The 19,485-nt window shown below is 38.5% G+C and overlaps 1 protein-coding gene and 1 long non-coding RNA gene across 4 annotated transcripts in view; one reads left to right on the top strand and one right to left on the bottom strand.

Annotated features, from left to right (window-relative positions):
- Positions 1–12,580, top strand: part of LOC144037115 (uncharacterized) — an 80,246-nt gene extending 67,666 nt beyond the window's left edge. The window contains exon 5 of the long non-coding RNA XR_013288819.1: positions 12,407–12,580. This is a non-coding gene — a long non-coding RNA (uncharacterized LOC144037115). The remainder of the gene's footprint in view (positions 1–12,406) is intronic.
- Positions 1–19,485, bottom strand: part of dync1i1a (dynein cytoplasmic 1 intermediate chain 1a) — a 38,930-nt gene that overhangs the window by 6,021 nt on the left and 13,424 nt on the right. For all 3 annotated transcript variants that reach the window (XM_077548260.1, XM_077548259.1, XM_077548261.1), the window contains 8 exons: positions 15,323–15,412; positions 12,390–12,564; positions 12,188–12,287; positions 11,977–12,102; positions 3,303–3,449; positions 2,557–2,670; positions 2,350–2,483; positions 597–741 (listed from right to left, as the gene is read on the bottom strand). In XM_077548260.1, coding sequence (XP_077404386.1) covers positions 597–741; positions 2,350–2,483; positions 2,557–2,670; positions 3,303–3,449; positions 11,977–12,102; positions 12,188–12,287; positions 12,390–12,564; positions 15,323–15,412 — 1,031 coding nt within the window. The remainder of the gene's footprint in view (positions 1–596; positions 742–2,349; positions 2,484–2,556; positions 2,671–3,302; positions 3,450–11,976; positions 12,103–12,187; positions 12,288–12,389; positions 12,565–15,322; positions 15,413–19,485) is intronic.

Genomic DNA, 19,485 nt, shown 5'->3' with positions numbered 1-19,485 from the left:
GAAAATGACACGAAATATGAACGCATCAGCAGTTTTACGCATTCTGTAAATTCCATGTCAGGTGAGCTTGCATGAATCGTCAGCAGTTTTGTGGATTTTGTCGATACGTGTCTTCTGCTCTGTCACTGGTGGCGGTTTGGTTCAGCGGGTTCAATTCCCACTCAGTGAAGGTGGGAAAGTTGAGATTCAACTTGTGACTTACTGGCGACCAGTCTTGGGTGCATTTTGCCAGAAATCAGCTGGATGGATGGAATCATCTGTTTGTTACATTTGATATGGATTTTATTTCTTGAACTTGGGCACGATCGAGACGTCGACCCGAATGTGCGGTCCCGTGTCGTGCTCCATGTTTTTGAAGGCTACGGTTGGTGGGTGGAAGGTAAACCATCTGTTTGCACATACACACATACTTTAGGTATTCCGCATGCCCACATGCAAATATGAACAGGGATGCGGGGCAAAAAATGCATTCCTGTGGTGCCCCTCAAAGGGAAGGGAATTCCCAAAACCTGAGACCCACTCCATTCGGTCTTGCTTTTCGGGAAGTAACCTCATTGGGAGCAGACCTTCAAATGTTCCAGCACACCAACGCTCACCTTAGTGCTCCAAAGTTTGACCGTCCAGTCGAAGGAGGAAGTGATGAAAAGGTGGGAAAAGTCCACAGTGCCCACAGCGTTGTGACAGCTGATCCCTGTCACGGGCCCCTGGTGGCCCTCGAACATCTCACAGATCCCTGCCTTACTAAAAATGAGGAGGGAACAGTGGTTACACTCAAAAGTTTTTTATTTTGAACAAAAACTGAAAAAGTGCACACAAATTCTCCATGTTGAGAAGTACTTTTACAAACGCACCAAATCAACAACCTTTCCTGTCAAAAAGAGCCATTTTAGGCCAAAGAAATAACAGAAAATCTGTCTGAAGCCGTGAAACATTTGAAGATTGTGATGAAGGAAACAATGTGTTAGTGTTAATATAATGTACTGAAGACCCAAGAGCTAACAGAAACACATGCAGCATCCATTAACGTGGACATTCATTTTCTTCTAACTTTCGCCTTCCTTTTTGAGATTTTTTTGTGTGTATTTTTTCATATTTATTTTTTTCATACATTTTTAGAATTTTCTGCTCTTCTGTCAAATTTCTGACATTTTTCACAATTTTGCTATTTTTATGGTGATTTTTCCCCCCAGAATTTCTCCTTTGTTTTTGGACATTTATATATATATTTTTTAAAATGTTTTTTTTTTCCCATCTGACTGTTTTGTGTAAATTTACGGTAATTTTCGGGATTTCTTCTTTTGTTTTTGGACATTTTGATATCAATTTTCAGATTTATTTTTTATTTTTGGCAATTCCAAAGACATTTTATATTAATTTGCCTTTCTGTCAAATTTCTGACATTTTTGGCAATTTTGTGGACATTTAATGGTGAGGTCCTTACTATTATTTAGAATTATCCTTTGTTTTTGGACATTTTAGTTACTTTTTAAGTGTTTTCTTTTCTGCCTTTAAAAAAAAAAAATCTTCGTATAAAATGAAAGCAATAAAGGAAAAATAAATAAAAATAAAATAAAATAAAAACGGCAAACAATAAAAGTCTCGGCAGTTATGTCCCAAATGGGGCAACAAGTCCAGTTCCATTGTCAAATTCAGAAGTCTTATCAACGGATCACATCTCTTCTTGAATACATCTTATTTTTAGTCTTTGGGTTTCGTTCAATCTGGATGTTTAAAATAATGCAAAGTTCACTCCTAATTCCTTCCTAAAATGTTTCGGACAATCCCCAAAAATGATTAAAGTTACTTTTTGAACATTTTCTTTTCTGTCTTTTTAAAAATCAATTTTCAGTCTTTTTTGGGCAGTTCTAAAGACATTTTATGGTAATTTTCTGCCTTCTTTTGTTTGTAGACATTTTATGGTTACTTTTTGAGTGTTTTCTTTTCTGCCTTTTTTTATTCAATTCCCTGATATTTTTGTCAATTTCATTGACATTTTATGGAAATGGTTTGCTTATCCTTTTGCTTTTTGGACATTTTATGGTCACTTTTGGTACATTTTTAGGTAATTTTAAAATTGTTATTTTCACCTCTTTTTCTGGCAACTTAAACATTTTTACTCTGACATTTTTGAGTATTTAATTATTCATTTTTTAATCAAAATTATTAATCAATTTAAAGACTATTGTATCTAAAAAATATATATATATAAACATTAATATGTAAAAAATATTAATCTGTACTATTTTTTTTATTTTAAAGATCCATAGGACTAAAAAGCCACATGTGGCTCCAGAGCCGCAGTTTGCAGACCCCCTGGTCTAACGCGTGTGTTTGTGTGTGTACACCAACCTGCCGTGTCTGGACGCAGTGTACACAGTGCCCTCCTCACTACCTACTACGTAGTTGTTGACATCTCCGGTCGGGAAGGCCATGCCGGTCACTGCCACCGGTTTGGATTTATTGTACACCAGTTCCATGCTTTCCTACACACGTATTGCTTACATATATTCAGCATTCCAGGATAGTTGCTATTATGAGATGCTGTGTTGTGTGAACCTGCGGCTGAGACAGCATGTCCAAACTCCAGGAGCACATCCTTCCGTCTGTGGATACGGTGATCAGGTTGTTGGCATTCTGGGTGCCGACCACGTTGACACAGTACACCGGGTGCTAGACACACAAAATTATTGTCATTATCAGTCACTCTGTCATACTTTTTCTGTGTTAAAGAAGCTATTTGTGCACTTTTTTTTTTTTTTTTTAAGTCATGTCGTCATTTAGTACTACAGCTCAGGCTTACTTGTTTGGCCTCTACATCTGGTTACATGTGCTGCTGTGCAAATCCACAGGAGTGTGTGAAACCATAATGTCATTACTGGACAGTAATTGATTTGTGTCCCCGGCCACACAAAGAATCCTTTCAGCAATCAGCACCATGCTAAGCTGCTCGCTCTCGCTGAATGTTGCAGAGGACGTGAGCGAAGGCCTCGTTATTCTGCAGCCCGGCTACGATTACTCTGTATGGGGTGAGCAGTTTGGTGAAGCTCAGAGAATGTAGTGGCGTGTCTGGACTGTCTCTTTTGCTTGAGTTTGTGGTTTTATTGTGAACGGTTTTGGGTCAATGTAGCAGTAAAAAATAAATAATAATGCCAAATGTACCGCATTGAGTATTCAGTTGCAATTAACATGGGTAGGAAAGAGCTGAGATTTGAACCCAGAACCTCGTCGCTATGAGGCAGACATGCGAAACACTAGGCCACTATTTATTTAATCAAACAATAATAATAATAATAATGACTCACAGTGTGCGCAGCAGCCGACAGGGGAGTCCTCTGGACCGGTGTCCGTCTGTGACTGCGGTTGTCCCACAGGACGATCTGTCCCGAGTAGGTCCCCCCCACCACGAGGTTGGGATGAAACCGAGGGAAACCCACCGATACCACTGGAGACTGTGGAGATACAGGAGGAATGAGATAATGAGATAACAGCTATTGTGGTCTGAGGATGTTCTATGTGGTAAAAAAAAAAAAAAAAAAGTTTCTTACGTCTAATGATTTTAAGTCATAACTTAATTGTTACTTTATTTTCTTGCCATTTGTTGCTAAAAAAAAAATAATCACTGTAATATGTTTGATTGTACGTTTTAAGTAGACATGTACCGATAAATAAATATTAGAAGGCGACCATTTTGCCACTTGCTGTCGAGTGAAACAACAACCAATCCCAGCTCAGCTTCAGAAAACAGGTGAGCTGTGGTTGGTCATACCCTGAGCCCTAAGCAACTGTGATGTCATCTTCAGTCGACACCAAGTGGCAAAATGGCCGCCCCCTGAGATGGATAAAAACGGCAAATTTTGCTGCATAACTCATATTCCACAAATGTAACATTAATCAGAACGTCACGTTTGGACTGGTGAGGTCACATATAGCGTATTATTGTCAAGGAATGTTAAACGTTCCCCTTTAAAAAGGCAAGGTTGTATTCTATTTGTGCATTTCCAGCACCCTGTGGTGATTAGTTTATTAGTGCAGTTTAATTTGTTATTATTATTAGCATCATTATTACTATCCATCTATCCATTCCTGTAACCGCTTATTCGGTCAGGTGCTGATTATTTCTTTATTTTTTTAAATTTAATTAATTAGACATGTTTTGGCTACTCGATAAAAATAAGGGCGTGTAATTAAATAAATAAGTGTAATTTGTGATTGTTGGTCGTTTCTTAAATCGTGACATTTCATCGCTATTTTTAAGTGGATTCTTTTATTTTGTGATACATTCACATACCACTAGGGTGAGCCCACCAGTGGGTTGGTCATCTTAACGAGGGTCGATATGAACCAGAGAAGTGTATCGCGACTTGTCGCGTGATTGGCGAGGAGTGATGAAGTCTTCGCGCTGGGTGGCAGACATGACGGCGAGAGAGATGATGAGTTTGGCCATGGCGAGGAGAGGAGAGGAGAGGAGACAAGGGGGTGACGCCGGGGCGAAGGCCGGACAAAGAGGGGAATTGTAGTCCTGTTTCCCCTCAGCCGTTTCACATTACAGCATCAAAACCCCAGCAGCCACTGGAGCGCTCACTGTAGCCTCCGTCGTGACAAGCGCACCCTTTCACCCCCGCTCCCTCAAAGACGCATACCCTGCCAATGCGTTTGGGTTCCTCTTCACTGCTTTTCCCCTTCAGGCTTCTTCGCCAGCACTCTCTGACCCATAGCCACTGTAGTATCTATTCTTAGGACTTGGTCGTTGGTTGGTGGTTATGCATTCAATCCCGTAATCCAACATATTCATGAAATAACAAACTAGCTTCTATCAGCATTGTGTTGATCATATTTGCTGTAGTAGAACCCAAACCTTAAAAACGACTTCAAATGTTGGCTATATCCATCCTGCCTTCCCCACTGTCTCCCTCTCTCGATCCCGACCACTGAGCCATGTGCAAACCAGCCGACTCCAAACCCGAGTACATTTTGTAAAGGAGACTGGAAAAGAAACCAGAAGGAAAGCAAACACTCTTTCTCTCTTTTTTATGGTTTCTTCTGAAGAGTCCTGGCTCGCAGAGGAATGGCGCGGGAGTCGCTTCAGATGTCAGGACTCAAAATAAACTCCACTTCTGTGGTGAAAATAAAGTTGCTCATAAGCCGGCAAGGAGGCCCTCTCTGAAAAGTTTATTTATACAGTTCAATAAAGAGGGATATGGCTATATTGATGGCACAACCGGAGTATAACCAGTCGCAAGCTATTATTGAAATTGAAATGTTACAGCTTCTGTGGCGACTTTACGTATCAAGTGCAATAATAGTGAACATCAAACGGCCGCACTATATGACCCCAATTCAAGAATTGGTAAATATACTGTATATACTCTACATAGTAACATCCAAATTTGAAATACATTGAGGTTGTCAAACTGGCTGCTGTTTAATATCCGAAGTGGCTGCATCATAAAGTCGAGTCTTCCCCATGGAGACAAACTCACCAGCACAACAATCATTGTCTTTGTTTAAGGACTGTGACCCGTTTCGAAGGCTAAAAGGGATCACTGATTCATCTCATGCACCAGCAGCCTACTAACATATTACAGTTATCTTAAAAAAAAAAGAAAATCGGGATAAGTTAACTAGATTTCCCTCTGACAGTAAATCTAGAACAAAAATAAAATAATACAATTTATTTGTAATGCACTTTACATCTACAAGAGATCTCAAAGTGCTACAATAATAAAAATGCTGTAAAGGTCGCAGGAACACATAAAAACAAATTGATCGATTAAAGTGTCTTTTTAAAAAGAAAGGTTTTAAGCCGACAAAGCAAGAAAGAAAAAAGGTTGGGCCTCCAAGAACACATGAAGATGATGGACCCCAGGAATGACCTACTCAGTGAATGTATCAGGCAACAGAAGCCCAGGAAGGAGAAGGAGCCAGATGGACTATCATGAAAAGACAAGCCCCCCTGCATGGCATCTACCGCCGACAAATTGAAGAAGTGGCTGACATTGAGAATATCAGTGGGTGGACAAGTACCACAGAAAATGTGGAGGGTAAACAAACTGTGATTGCGGATTTGGAGTATGAGTCAGGAATGACATAAGTTTCTTTACGTTTAAATTGCCTTCATTTTCTGAATATATAATTTTTAATATAAAGTTTTCCCCTCAGTAATGCTTCGAATACATAATTTGCATGGATTAGCATGCATGCATTTTAAAATAAGCAAGTCATTCACCTTCAACTCCTAAATTACATTTCTATTCATACATCTGGACAGCCCAGCAGCACATCTGTCTATATAGCAACACCTTAACAACTCTCACGTGTGATTGCATGGCCAAATCAGGCCTGACATTTCTTTTTCTTTCTTTTTTTTCTTCAGACGGCATGTGGCCCTCGTGGGCGATTCCCCCCCCCCCACACATCAACATTTGACAGACCGGATGTGAAGGGTGAGGGGAGGGTGACAGGTTGCTTCATAGCGGCAAAAGTCACGCCCTAAACTTGTGTCGACATCCAAAGGAGTATCGGCTACCTACCACTCGGGCTCACAAGTGCTTCTGGCAGCCCTTGTTATATTAATGGGAAGTGTTGTGTTAAGCATAATACACGCATGGCAGGCTGCGATGAAAGATGGCACCCAGTGAAGGATTACAGAGGAATGACAGAGAGGAAAGGAAGCTGTAGAGAAAGGATCCCTCCCTCTTTTGTTGCCGCCTATCCTCGGGTAACAAACTTCCTCTGAAGTCAGATTGCAGAGATGGAGCCAGAGTGCCGTGATGAGAATAGAGGGGAGTGAAGTGGTTGGGGGGGGGGGGGTGCAGGCAGTAGATAGATCCACACCTCCCTTCTTACCACACTCATCTGGTTTCCACTCTGCCTTATCAGGACCAGATGGATACCGTCTTCTTCTGAATCCCACCGCCGCCTCCCCCTGACTTGGCTAGTTTATGACACCCCCACAGATTTTGTCACTCGGCGGTTTTTCGCCAAGGAAAGAGAAAATAGCAACCGCAGTCTCTATTTCACCAGGCGGAGAATACAAGCTGCCTCTATTTCACATCGTTCTTTTTTTTTTTTTTGTCGTCACACTCTACAATTGAATGGGGCTGATCAATGTCACTTTTGTATTGGGGGGGGGGGGGGTTGTTAGGCTATATTTTGTAACAGGAAAATGTACTTTTCAGTCCACTTCCTCTCTCACACCGCAAGAACATGAATAATATTTGTGAAGCAAAATAGATGAACAGACGTCAAGATTATTTTTTGCTTCGTCACATCGTACGTTTGTGCGGACACTTGTTGCTATCGGCGGAATTGATAGGGCTCGATCAAAACTGTAAAAAAAAAATGATGTGCTTGGTACCCAAGAAGTAGTTTAAAAATGAAACATTCACATTCATTTTGCAATTGAATTGAGACCTATTTAATAGGTGATTTGCAACCAGGGTGCCGTGGCAGGGGTGCTGTGGGAAATTATTCAATTTGACTCAACCGGTCCAAGAACATTTATTTATTTATTATTAGATTTTCTATATTTATTTATTTTTTATTTATGCCTATAGTGAAAGGCAGAACAATTACGTGCATAATACGACCCATCCAAAATCACTCTTAAACAAGCAGTCCGAGTGAATAACATGAATGAATAAAGATTCCAAATATAAGCAATAAAGTGTCATGTTTAAAAATCCAAGTTAAAAACTAATGGCCTTTTCCCATACCTACAAGTTTTTGAAAATGTTGCTCTTGTGCTGTATACTTTTTTTTTTGTAATTGTAGTGAGCTATTTTGTATTTCTTTACTCTGCTTGAAAATCTCTACATGTTATTAGTGATTTTATTAAATTTTTTTGCAACCCTTACCTACTGTATGTACACAACATATAAACGTACGTATACAATTAGGTTTTATTTATCTATTAATTATTATTTATGTATTGATTGATTATTGATTTATTTATTGATTTATTTAGGATTAATTTAGGATAATTTATTTTCCACTAGATGGCAGAAGTTAAATATTCTCTCTGCTTTCTCCTCATCACTACTTAAATGTTATGGACCTGCTTAAAGACAAATGGAGAGATGTGAGGTACGTCGACATTAATACCAAAAAATGACTGAATTCAATACGATTTGACAGTAGCAATGATGGCTGTTACAGGGAACTGTGCCGTTTTAGGGTGAGAAGTCTCCGAAAATTGTCTGACTATCTTAAATAGCCCCCCTAAAATACAGCACTAAATGAGATCCGCACTTCAACGTAAACCAACCACTAAGAGATAAACACAAAATTGCACCAAAACCAAGCAACAATTTTAGCACTAACGGCAGCAGGCTGGACTGTTTTTTTGCATTTCTCTGCCCATTCACTTCAGGAAATACAGAAGACTTGACCTCACCAAAACCTCATCTGAAACATGAAACCATCTGTAGGCCTAAAACAACAAAGCCCCCCAGCGCACCAGACCTCAACCACAAACCCCAGCGACTCGGCACCGTCTTTCTTTTGTATCAACCCCCTGACATGCGCACATTTATAGATTTCAACCCTCTACCTATCCTTACACCAGATGAGAAATCCCTTTTGTGGTCGTGTGTGGGTAAACAAAAATGGCTGAAATACCACTAAGGCTTCTCTCTGGGCTCGCCAACGCCAACAGAGACGGGCCTGCCAAACAAAGCCATGCGTATGCATGGAGCGCATGCATACAGTAAACAGTCGGTTTGTTTGATCAGGGATGCATGCGAGCTTCCTTTTCGTTAAAAGAGGGGATGTGGAGTGCGACGAGACGAAGAGGAGAACATAGAAGGGAGGCTTTGAAGCACCCTGTGGTTTTGGAGGGGTAAATAGCAGAACATGCTCACACATTAAAAAACATTTAATGTACAGATTTAGCTATAGAGCCCAGATGGGTAACTTTTTACCAACCAGTGGTCTTTTATTTTTATTTTTTTACGAGAGGTCATGTGAAATTCATGTAAAACCTTTAATGCAATTAAAATAAAATATATGCCTTATCAACTCATTTGCTCCCAAAAACGTATAAATACGTTCTATTTTGAATATTACTGTGCTCCCAAAGACGTATGTATCTATATGTTGTTGTTGTTTTTTTAATGTTTTTCATGCTATAGCATTCATGCAGCCTCTGAACTGAGGAGAATGCTTGAAGCAATGGTAGTTATTACAAAAACGGCCAGCAGGTGGCAGCAGAGTATAAGAGATCAACCAGGACCATATTGCAAAAAAGCTCTTTCCCCCACTGTTTTAAACAGATTTGTGAATAATGATACTTAGCTATTATCTAATGCTAATTGCTGCAAAATGGAAGCCGATATAAACGTTTTTTTCCTGATGAAAGAAAAGACTAATCTTTCTTTTGGTAGGTTCCATGTTTTTATAGTAATAAAACATAATATTCTGTGGGCCATGCAAGCAAAATCAGTCAAAATCCGGGAAAACAGCCGAGAGCAAAGTGAACGTGGCTGCGAGTGAATGAGTTTTAAGAGCCGTCAAGGCTTAGTATTATAATGTACAACTTAACGTACTATGCATGTTAGGAGTGACATCAGGATTGTCTATTAAAAATATTTTTAAAGATGAAAAATCCACCAAAATGCACCACCTGTGTCACAACTTAGACCTGGTTTTAGCGGGTCTAAATTCGATCTACTTTTATTTCTGGTGTAAGAATAACCGATAAGACCAAAGCATTTATTTATTAATAAATCTGATGTTGCTTTTTGTAAAATTATTGCTTGTGTTTGTTAAAAAAAAAATACATGGAAAGAGGACCTTTGCATGTTAAATCGGAATCACAATAATGAGGGGGAAAAATACAATTAGATTCATTTTCAAAATCGTTCAGCCCTAGTTGAAACTTAAAACATTAAAACCACAGCAAATGTGGCCCATCAAGCAACTCAACTTGCGTTTTATGTATTTGTACATAATAAGCAGTATTTCAAACACAGATCAGTTGCCTGGACGCATGTTTCAAAATGTCTGTCAAAACTAAATGGACTATGAAGGCGCACTGTTGATGCCTTCCGAAACTCAAAACATATTTGTATTTAAATCTGAATGTAACAAAAATGCAGGCCTGTATTCCATCCATAAAACCACACGGATTACAGCAAGCAATCTAAATTACAGAGCAGTGAAACAATGAAATGTCGGGTGGGAGCCGACTGGGCAAAAAGAAGGGAAAAAAATGGCGTGCATTTTGTAACATTTTTGAAGCAATGAGCTCAACGCCTGCGACATTGACGCTTTTGCAGATTATTTCCATATTGACGCTGCTGTTGTTGAGGCAAGCGGCATAATTGGGAAACGCAGCAGCGCTCACATCAAACCCAGCATCGGTGTGGGTGGGCCAACACTCACACATATGTGGCGGCGTCCGATTAGGAAGTGGTAGGCCACATCATTTGACTACCGAGAAGTTTCTGGAAGGTTTCGCTTGTCTCCTGGGAGATGTGAAGCCCCCCCCAACCCCCTCCCAACTCACTCATAAACCTGGCGTCTTCCTTTTCTCAATGTGTGTTTTCTTGCATCATACCTGTCAATGACTTTCTTTCCCATTTCATGAAGTTGTTTAAAATGTGCGATAATCATCATGTTTATAATCATATTTAGAAATGTTGGATGCCACTTTTTTCAGACTGATAACTCTTGAGTAGTCATCGATACCAAACCGATACCACAAGTAGTTTTGATACATCAAATTTTCACACAAACCCCCCACATAATTTTAAAGAAAGACCTATATATCACAACATAGCATTTTTACGTAAAATTGCATGAAATTAATAGCAATTTTTTATTTCTAGTTCCTGATCATAAAGCGGCTTAAAAACAACAACCTTAAAATAAGGCTGATATTGCCACCATCCGTCATATTAACTCATTCACTGCCATTGACGGCTATTGACGTCAAAAATTCATTTGAACTATTTCTATAAGTTTAACTTTTTTTTTTTTCACTTTTGTTAACAAGAGTATGAAAACCTAGATTTTTTTTATTTATTGTACATTTAGAACAAATATCTAATTTATGATTAATCGTGAGTTAACTATTGAAGTCATGTGATTAATTACAATTAAAAATTAGGAGCGTCGGGCAATTAAAATCATAATTAATTGCATGACTTTAAGAGTTAACTCACGATTAATCACAAATGTTATATCTGTTCTAGATGTACAATAAAAAAAATGTAGGTTTTCATACTCTTGTTAACAAAAGTGAAAAAAAATGTTTAACTAATAGAAATAGACGTCTATAACCGTCAATGGCGGTGAATGAGTGATATATCGCTGGCAATGAGCTAAAATCTCAAAAAACAACAATAAAAACCTCCAATATCGTCACTTTTCAAGAGACTCCAAAAATGACGGGTTTTTTCCATTTCATTCTCATTTTGTTTTTATTTTTTCATAATCAAAGAGAACTTTAGACTGGTCACTAATTAGCAAAAATCACACCCACACGTGTGGACTGACCAAAAGTATAGATTTTTGATCAAATATTACATTTGCCATATTGTGACTTACGAGGTTCCAGCCCGACGCCAGCGATATATTTTTAAGGTTGGGCGAGGACCGATAGCAGATATCACTATCGGCTGACTTTATTTCAAGGTATCGGTACTCGTGACTGACCACTTGAGGCCATTTTATGATCATGAACTAGGAAATAGAAGAATAGAAAATAGTTTTAAGGAAAAATGTGAATTTTGGATATATAAGGCTTAAAGTTATCTGTTATTGTTTTATGAGGAAAATGTTCTGTATCAAAAGGACTTATGGTATCGGTATTTGGTTTCGGTATCGGTGACTACTCATGAGTTGAGTACTCGTACTGGTCTGAAAAGAAAAGTAGTATAAAACATCCCTATGTATTTTATTCTTTGCTAATATAATGAGGTCATTACCCAGTATTTATTTATTTATCCGTCTATTTTGGGCTACGGTCGTTACCTGACAGTGAAAGATGTACTCCGGTGTGGCCTTTTTGAATTTGATATTCCATACCAGGGCAACACCGTCCGGCTCGTGGGGGGCGTCTTCATTGTTGTTATAGGAGGCAACAAGCAACTCGGGATACTTCAAAACATAAAAAAAGAAATCAGAAGATTTACCTGATTAAAAAAAATATTTTTTAATGTAATAACAAGGTTGAAGGGCTCACCTGAGGCGACCAGTCAAGACAGGTGACAACGCGATGTTTTGACCAATGATCATCATAGAAAAGTCTACTGAAGGACAAACTTGAGCCTCCAGCCAGATCTCTAGAAAACACACAACATGAGATTCAATGAGACAAAGTCGCCTATTGGACACCTTGGTCTACATATGCAAATAAGAAGGAATCAATCCTATTCCAAGCTCACCCGTCCTTGTCCTCCAGGGCTCGACCACTGTAGTCGAAGAAGATGTCGCCGCTTTCCGCCAGCGCTCTCTCCATCACCCGGATGCTGCAATCGAAGAAATTCTGAAACTCGGACGAGTGGAGTATTTGCTGCCGCTCCTCCTCCGTCAGCTCCCGCAGCACAGGGAACGAGCCGGCTGGTAGGAACAAATTCACTTCCGTTATTATTCATATTGATCAACTCGATTTTTTTTAAACAAAATTTCGGATATTAAGTACAGTTTTATTCTGAACAATTAGCACATTTTTAAGCTTTCTTAGTAATAATGACTCATGGGGAAAATGTTCACTATCACTTAATTACCAAATATTATTATTTATGTACACCAAATAATTGATCTTCTATTGATGCCATCAAAGTTTTTTTTAACCCTATAAAATGATATTTTATATATATTTAATATTATTTTTTTGAAAAAAAAATAATAATAATTGAAAATAAACGACTTTTGATTTGTGTCATATTTGACACATCCGGTCAAAATACTTTAAATTCGTACATTTGTAATTGTCAAGAATAATCATAATAAGCAGACATATCAAACATATTAGTATTTCCAAAAATCTAAAATAACATTTCCAACTATAAATAAGTGTCGGCGTTTCTCCTTTCTCAATTGAGGCGATCTTGCAAGCATCAGCTGGGTGATACTGCCCTCTAATGGATTATCCGTGCAATGCACCTTTCAGAGCATATGCATCGGGGTTTTAATGGGAAAAAAACATTATACTCATGAAATAGAGGGTTCAAAGTGTCTTGTATTTAATATGATACATTTGGCTTTATGGGGTTAAATAGAAAAAAAATAGGGAAGGGGAAAAACAAGGCTCATATGGGGCCGGGGGTGGGGGGGCGGGGGCACGGTATGAAACTGGAAAAAAAGAACTCAGCACATAAAGCCACATGATAAAACATTACATGTGATTTTTCTTGTAAAATATGTGCCTTGGCTCGATTAAGGTTGGGAATGACAAGCGAAAAGTACAACATGGAGTACAGTACTGTCAACATCAACTACATTATGTGCTCAGAACCAGAACAACATGCAGGTTCCAATAAACTACAAACAGTCCTAATGAATGTTTCATAAAATACTACAGTGGAAAAACTTCACAAACAAAACCGCCTCCCTTTGAATGTAATCCTTGCGCAACATGAGGTCCGCTTATTGAAGTCACTGTCCCCCGAGTGCACGCCACGCCATTTTGCGACAAATGCGGACCTTTACCCTGCCTCTTGACTTTGATCCCCTTCTATCATCACGACTTGTCCGAAAAGACGGAATTGAGTGCAACACATCAAAGACCAGACCTTGTAACAGGCCGCGATGGCGAGGGGACGGACGTCTGTGTGTTCGTGGCTGCGCGCGCGCGCGTGTGTTTCAGTCACGCTGATGATTATGCATGTGCGCGTTTGAATATGAGCATCTCTCATCAAGCCCTTTATGTGTTGCTTTTGCTTTGCATCCCTTCCCCGTGGACCCCCTAGTCACATACAACACACTCTGTTTGTTTTTTGCTTTGAAGTACGGTCCAGGGGTCACGCGGAAGGTTTTTCATCATTGCTGACCTCTACATGCCGGAGAGCCGATATGGTGGACGAGTCTTAACCCCGTGCATAACCTAAGCCGCCCGCACTCTTTAATCTGATACGCTGGCACACAAGAGGGCCGTGTTTGGTCACAGCTCGGTCGGCTACATATGAGAAGTCCAGGGAATGAAGAGTGTAGTCAGTGAGCCTAATCGAAATTCAATTACGATTTCAATTATCACGCTCTGCAATTGCAAAATTGGAATAATCATTAAAAAAAACATACAAATTTTGAGTTGTTTTGAGGCATGTGGCATTGAGGCATTGTTTATTTAAAGGGCTACTTGACTCATTGAGCAATTTTCAGCAGTAAAATGTTTTTTAAAAAAAAACGATTTGTTCCACTTGCAGTCGACTGAAGATGACATCACCTGTGCTGAGGAAGTAGGTAACGACCAATCATGGCTCAGTTTGCTGACCAAAGCCCAGAAAACAGGTGAGCCATGATTGGTCGTTACCTACTTCCTCAGCACGGGTGATGTCATCTTCTGTCGACAGCAAGTGGAAAAATATATATTTTTTAAAGGTATTAATTGTACATGAAAAATAATGAAGTTATCAAATTAATTCTGTACAAAATGTTAACTTTTTATTGCTGAAAATGAGTAACAACTTTATAAGTGGATAGCACGTAAATCCAATGCACTGTTTCTACAAGGAAACTTGAATTTATACATTTGTACCTTTTTTTAAATTTTTTTTTTTGAAATAGCCACTTATATACATTTTGTTTGGTCCAAAAAGAACGTACATAATTAGAGGGTCTCAAAGAGTTTTATGTGTCTTAATATTTTTTATGTTGAAATATTTTCTTGTTTTGCACCCATAAAACAACAATTATGATTTCAATTATTATCAAAATTATTTATTTACTTTTATAGTCCAGCAGCCCTAACACTAACCTGCCAAAACGTAACGAAAACTGATTTGAATCAGAAAATAAATTTGGGTCAAATATGTGAGTGCACTAAATCAAAGCTAATTGTTCCATTTTAAAATATATTGATATTTGTATTGAATCGTCTTTTATTGGACACAGCCCTAATATATACTTTTAAAAGGCCCAGGGAAGCTATTTTGATCACAAGGCAATAAATAAATAAAAACAGTCCATTTAATACGTATTTTATAATATTTCGTCGCTCCAATGTATATATATATATATGTGTGTGTATATATAAATAAAAAACACTTACGCCCCAAGCCCCCCCCACCCCAAATAGCAGCGACAATATGTATTTTAAATATTACAATAATTCAATCTTGGGCATGTAACCGAAACCGAGTATTCAGCCATTTTCCACCTTCTTTATTTTCCTTGTCATCTTCATCCTGCGGCTCCAACTCAGGGCCTGGCTTCGTTTCCATCAGCTCTTCATCCTCCTCTTCCTCTTCTGCTGAGAAAGAGTTTAAAAAAAAAACAAAACAAAAGCAAGAGAGAGAGCGAGAGAGAGCACTTGTGTTAATCAACAGCTGTTCCAATTTTCTCTGACCTCCCACTGTGCACCTCCTTCGTACCAAAATAATCATTGCCAGACACGTACAAGTACACCTGACTTTGGGAAAAATGAAGTCCAAACGGGCCCATTCACAAACATGCAGATGTGAATGAGGCTGCTTTTCGTTTATTTGTTTATTTTAGAAAACACATACGTATGCATATATAGTTTGCAGTAGTTTGTTTTCTGTTTTTCAAAAGTATTAATTCATGCCCACATATAAATTTAAAACACACGCAGAGCAGGAAATAGAAATGGCTGTGTGCACTCCCTCTTCCCGTCTTTCTGTCACCTTTGACCCCTGCCAATGGTATGTATGTGTAAAAGGGGATTCCCTTTACATTCCGTCCAATCAGGCTGAGCAATTACACTTGACTCTCCGGCTTTTCTTTTCCAGTGTGTGCGGCGTGTGTGTTTGGAAGGAGGTGGGAGTTCAAGCATGAAAGGTTACTGTCAACACAGACACCTGCTTGTCAGCTACTGACCCCCCCGAACCCCCACCCCCCCACTCCTCCCCCAGACTCCCCCCGGGCTGTGTATTGCTAACCCTTGCCAACTTCTCCTCCTCTTTTCTCGGGCGGCCTCCCTCTGAAACCGATGCAGAGATTTCGGGGGGGAGGGGGGGGGGCTCTGCGAAGATCGCTCTGAAAACTGTGACCAGACACCTGCGGTCTGCACATACGCGCACCCGGGGCCCTTGCCCACAGTGCCAGGGGTGGTGAGGGGTTAACTGGCGCCGGGTCAAACTGACAACAGGCGCTTAGTCCAGTGGAAGGAAGTGACTACATCGCGCTCTCACACGCACGCACGCACGCACGCACAATGTCAGGGTGTGTTTTACTCAGCTGGAGTACGGCCCGGGGCGATGTTAAACCACTCGCTTAAAGCTTGCTCCCGCTGCAGATAAACCGTGCCGTTTCGCACTTGGACATGCCTAAGCTGATAATGACCTCGCTGGCACTGCTATTCAAGGCAGTAAATCGCATTCTTCATCGGTGTTGTGCGTGATGGAATGAATCGTTTCATATTTCGGGTTTGAAATTCACCTCAGAAAACATGCGTTGTTATACAGCACAAACTCAATTTATGCACTTCATTTTCTGTGAGCCCATTTTTAATTTGAAGCATTCGTAAATCGAGGTAAGATTTACCATTGGAATGAATAGAAATGTAATTAATCCGGTTCAGCCCCCAAATTGAGTTATATTTCCTTTTTTTTTTTAACCATTGTGTGGTTAAAAATAAATATAATGCAATATATAAATAAGTGAAAGCCAGCATTAAAAAAAATTTTTTTTTTCAAATTCTAATTCAGGAAAACTTTTTCTGTAAATAAATACATAGATAAATATATAAATTAGGGGTATCAGGTGAATCAATCAATAGTTAACTTACGATTAACTCACGATTAATCGCAAATTTTATAACAATAAAATTATTTTTCTTCTACATTTCATACTCATGTTAACATAAAAATGGAAAAAAAATTCACTAATAGAAATATGGCTGCATATTTTAGTCATTGATACAGTAATTTCACAATTCATAAAATTTTGTTAAAATTAAAAAGATGTACTGTACTGTAAAAAAACGAGTGTGATATTGATTTGTCTTGAGCTCATTTTTCTGCCACTAGATGGCATAATAGCCTTTGTAAGACGTTGGCGACAGCTCAGTTAATCTTTAACATGAAGTAACTTGTGAGATTCATTTTTTAAAATTGTAAAATACAACTTGACCCCATTCTCCACAAATATATGGCGTTGCAACTTACTTTATTAACTTTAAATCAACTCAAAATGAATGCACTAGTTTTGGCACCCCTAAAATAAATAAATAAATAAATAAAGTGGAATGTCACTTGTCATTGTCCTACCTACTTGTCATTGTCATTCAAAAGATGAATTTGCTACAAATTTCTTTTGATCATTTTTATAGTTGGTCCTTTTCTAAGTTTAGTGCTTTATTTACTTGTTTGGCAAAAGTCAGCATGCCTCGTGGCAACAAGCACCAACGGCTATTTTGACGTAGTTACACCAACAATAATCGGTCGCTGTCTTAATTAAAGAGATGCTCCGATATACACTTTTTTTTTTGTGAAAGTGAAATGATATTCAGATTTCTATTAGGCTGCCACATCATTCACAAACCGCAATTAGATTTGGGATTGGATGATCAAGCCAGTCTTTATTAAAGAGATGATTTTAGCAACTTTTTTTCAATCAGTCATAGAAAAAATAAATAAAGATCCGTCTAAAAAACAAAACAGATTGAAAAGTCAAGCTCATGCTACATTTGAATAAATTTGGATTTGGAGTTGGAACTTCCGCCTTCATATGCAACGGCTTTCATGCACGTTGTCAATGATGTTTACGCAAATACATCCGCTCGTCCACGCCAAAGCTGTTTGTATATTAAAAATAGTACGTAAAATAGAGATCATTTTTCTATGAAACCTGAACTGTTCATAAAAAAAAAAGGTTCCACTGTACTCGATATATCATTTCCATTCAGTGTCCGCATAGTGGATGACTAACATTTTATAAATGTGCTCTCTAGTGCCAGCGTCCTAGTTTGCATTGGTCAGTGACTAATCTGCAAACTTCACAAGTTCAGGGAAATGTATGCAGCGTCCTTTTAGTGGTATCCTCTCCTTCTTCTTCTGTTATGTCTGTCCTATTTTCTTGATCCTCTCATGTCCAGACCAGTGGTTTGGAATGTGTGGTGAGGAAGAATGGGAGGAGCGAGAAGAGAGTGAGCGAGCGAGCGAGCGACCACATTGAGGGGCGATCAAACTGTCAGAGCTCAGGACCACAGGCCTTCTGGTGCAAGGCGGCGTGATTCATGGCCGACGGGTTACCTCACTGATGGCTTGACAGTCCAGTTCTCCCATGAAAGAATTGTTGATGTTGCTGCCATTTGCCATACATCAAGTTCCTCTTTCACAATCCGGCACCAAAAATATCAGAGCTATTTCTTTTGGGTGGAAACATAGATTCATGTGTGCTGAAGTGGGACCAGTGACTGGGAAAAATAGGTTCTCATTGGTGATAAATGATCAAAGTAGAGGGAAAGGCAACCTCTTGAGCCACATTTACACATGACAGAGATGTACTATATTAGGGTTCTGCAAGCTGGGGCTCTGGAGCCACATGTGGCTCTTTAGTTCCTCTCCTGTGGCTCCCTCTAATTATTATTTTTTTTTAACTAAAAAAAAAATTTGAAATGGTTTATTTATTTATTTAAACTAAAAAAAATACTAGAAATTATTTATATTTTTTACATATTTTTCACATTTTTGATTTTTAAAAATCCTTAAATGAAAATGAGTTGGGAAAAAAATGAATAATTCAATATTCAGAAATTCTCAGACTCAGAAAGAGACACGAAAGATAGTCGAAAAAGTTTTTTTTTTTATTAATTATCTAAAAATGTCCAAAAGGTGACCATAAAATGTCCAAAAAGGATGAGGAAAAGCAGAAAATTACCATAAAATGTCCATAAAATTGCCCAAAAATGTCAGAGAATTTAATTAAAAAGGCAGAAGAAAATGTGAAAAATAGCTATAAAATGTGAAAAATAAAAGAAGAAATCCCGAAAATTACTGTAAAATGTAGAGAAGATTGCCCCAAAAAAGTAAAAAAAAAATTAAGTAGAAAAGAAAATGTTTAAAAGGTATCTTTGAAATGTCCAAAAACAAAATAAATCACAAAAACTACCATAAAATGTCCACAAAATTGCCCCCAAAAAGTCAGAAAATGGATTTAAGAAAAGGCAGGAAAGAAAATGCTCAGCAAGTACACATAAAATGTCCAAAAACAAAAGAAGAGATCTAAAAAAAAATGTCCACAGAATTGCCAAAAATTGATAGCAAAAAGGCAGAATAAATGTTAAAAAAAAACATCCAATAAAGGAAGAGAGGCAGACATATGTCCATAAAATTGCATAAAATATCAAAAATTTGACAG

This window comes from Vanacampus margaritifer, chromosome 17 (assembly GCF_051991255.1).
Source record: "Vanacampus margaritifer isolate UIUO_Vmar chromosome 17, RoL_Vmar_1.0, whole genome shotgun sequence".
Lineage (NCBI taxonomy): Eukaryota > Metazoa > Chordata > Actinopteri > Syngnathiformes > Syngnathidae > Vanacampus > Vanacampus margaritifer.
This window is presented reverse-complemented; position numbering and strand designations above follow the sequence as displayed.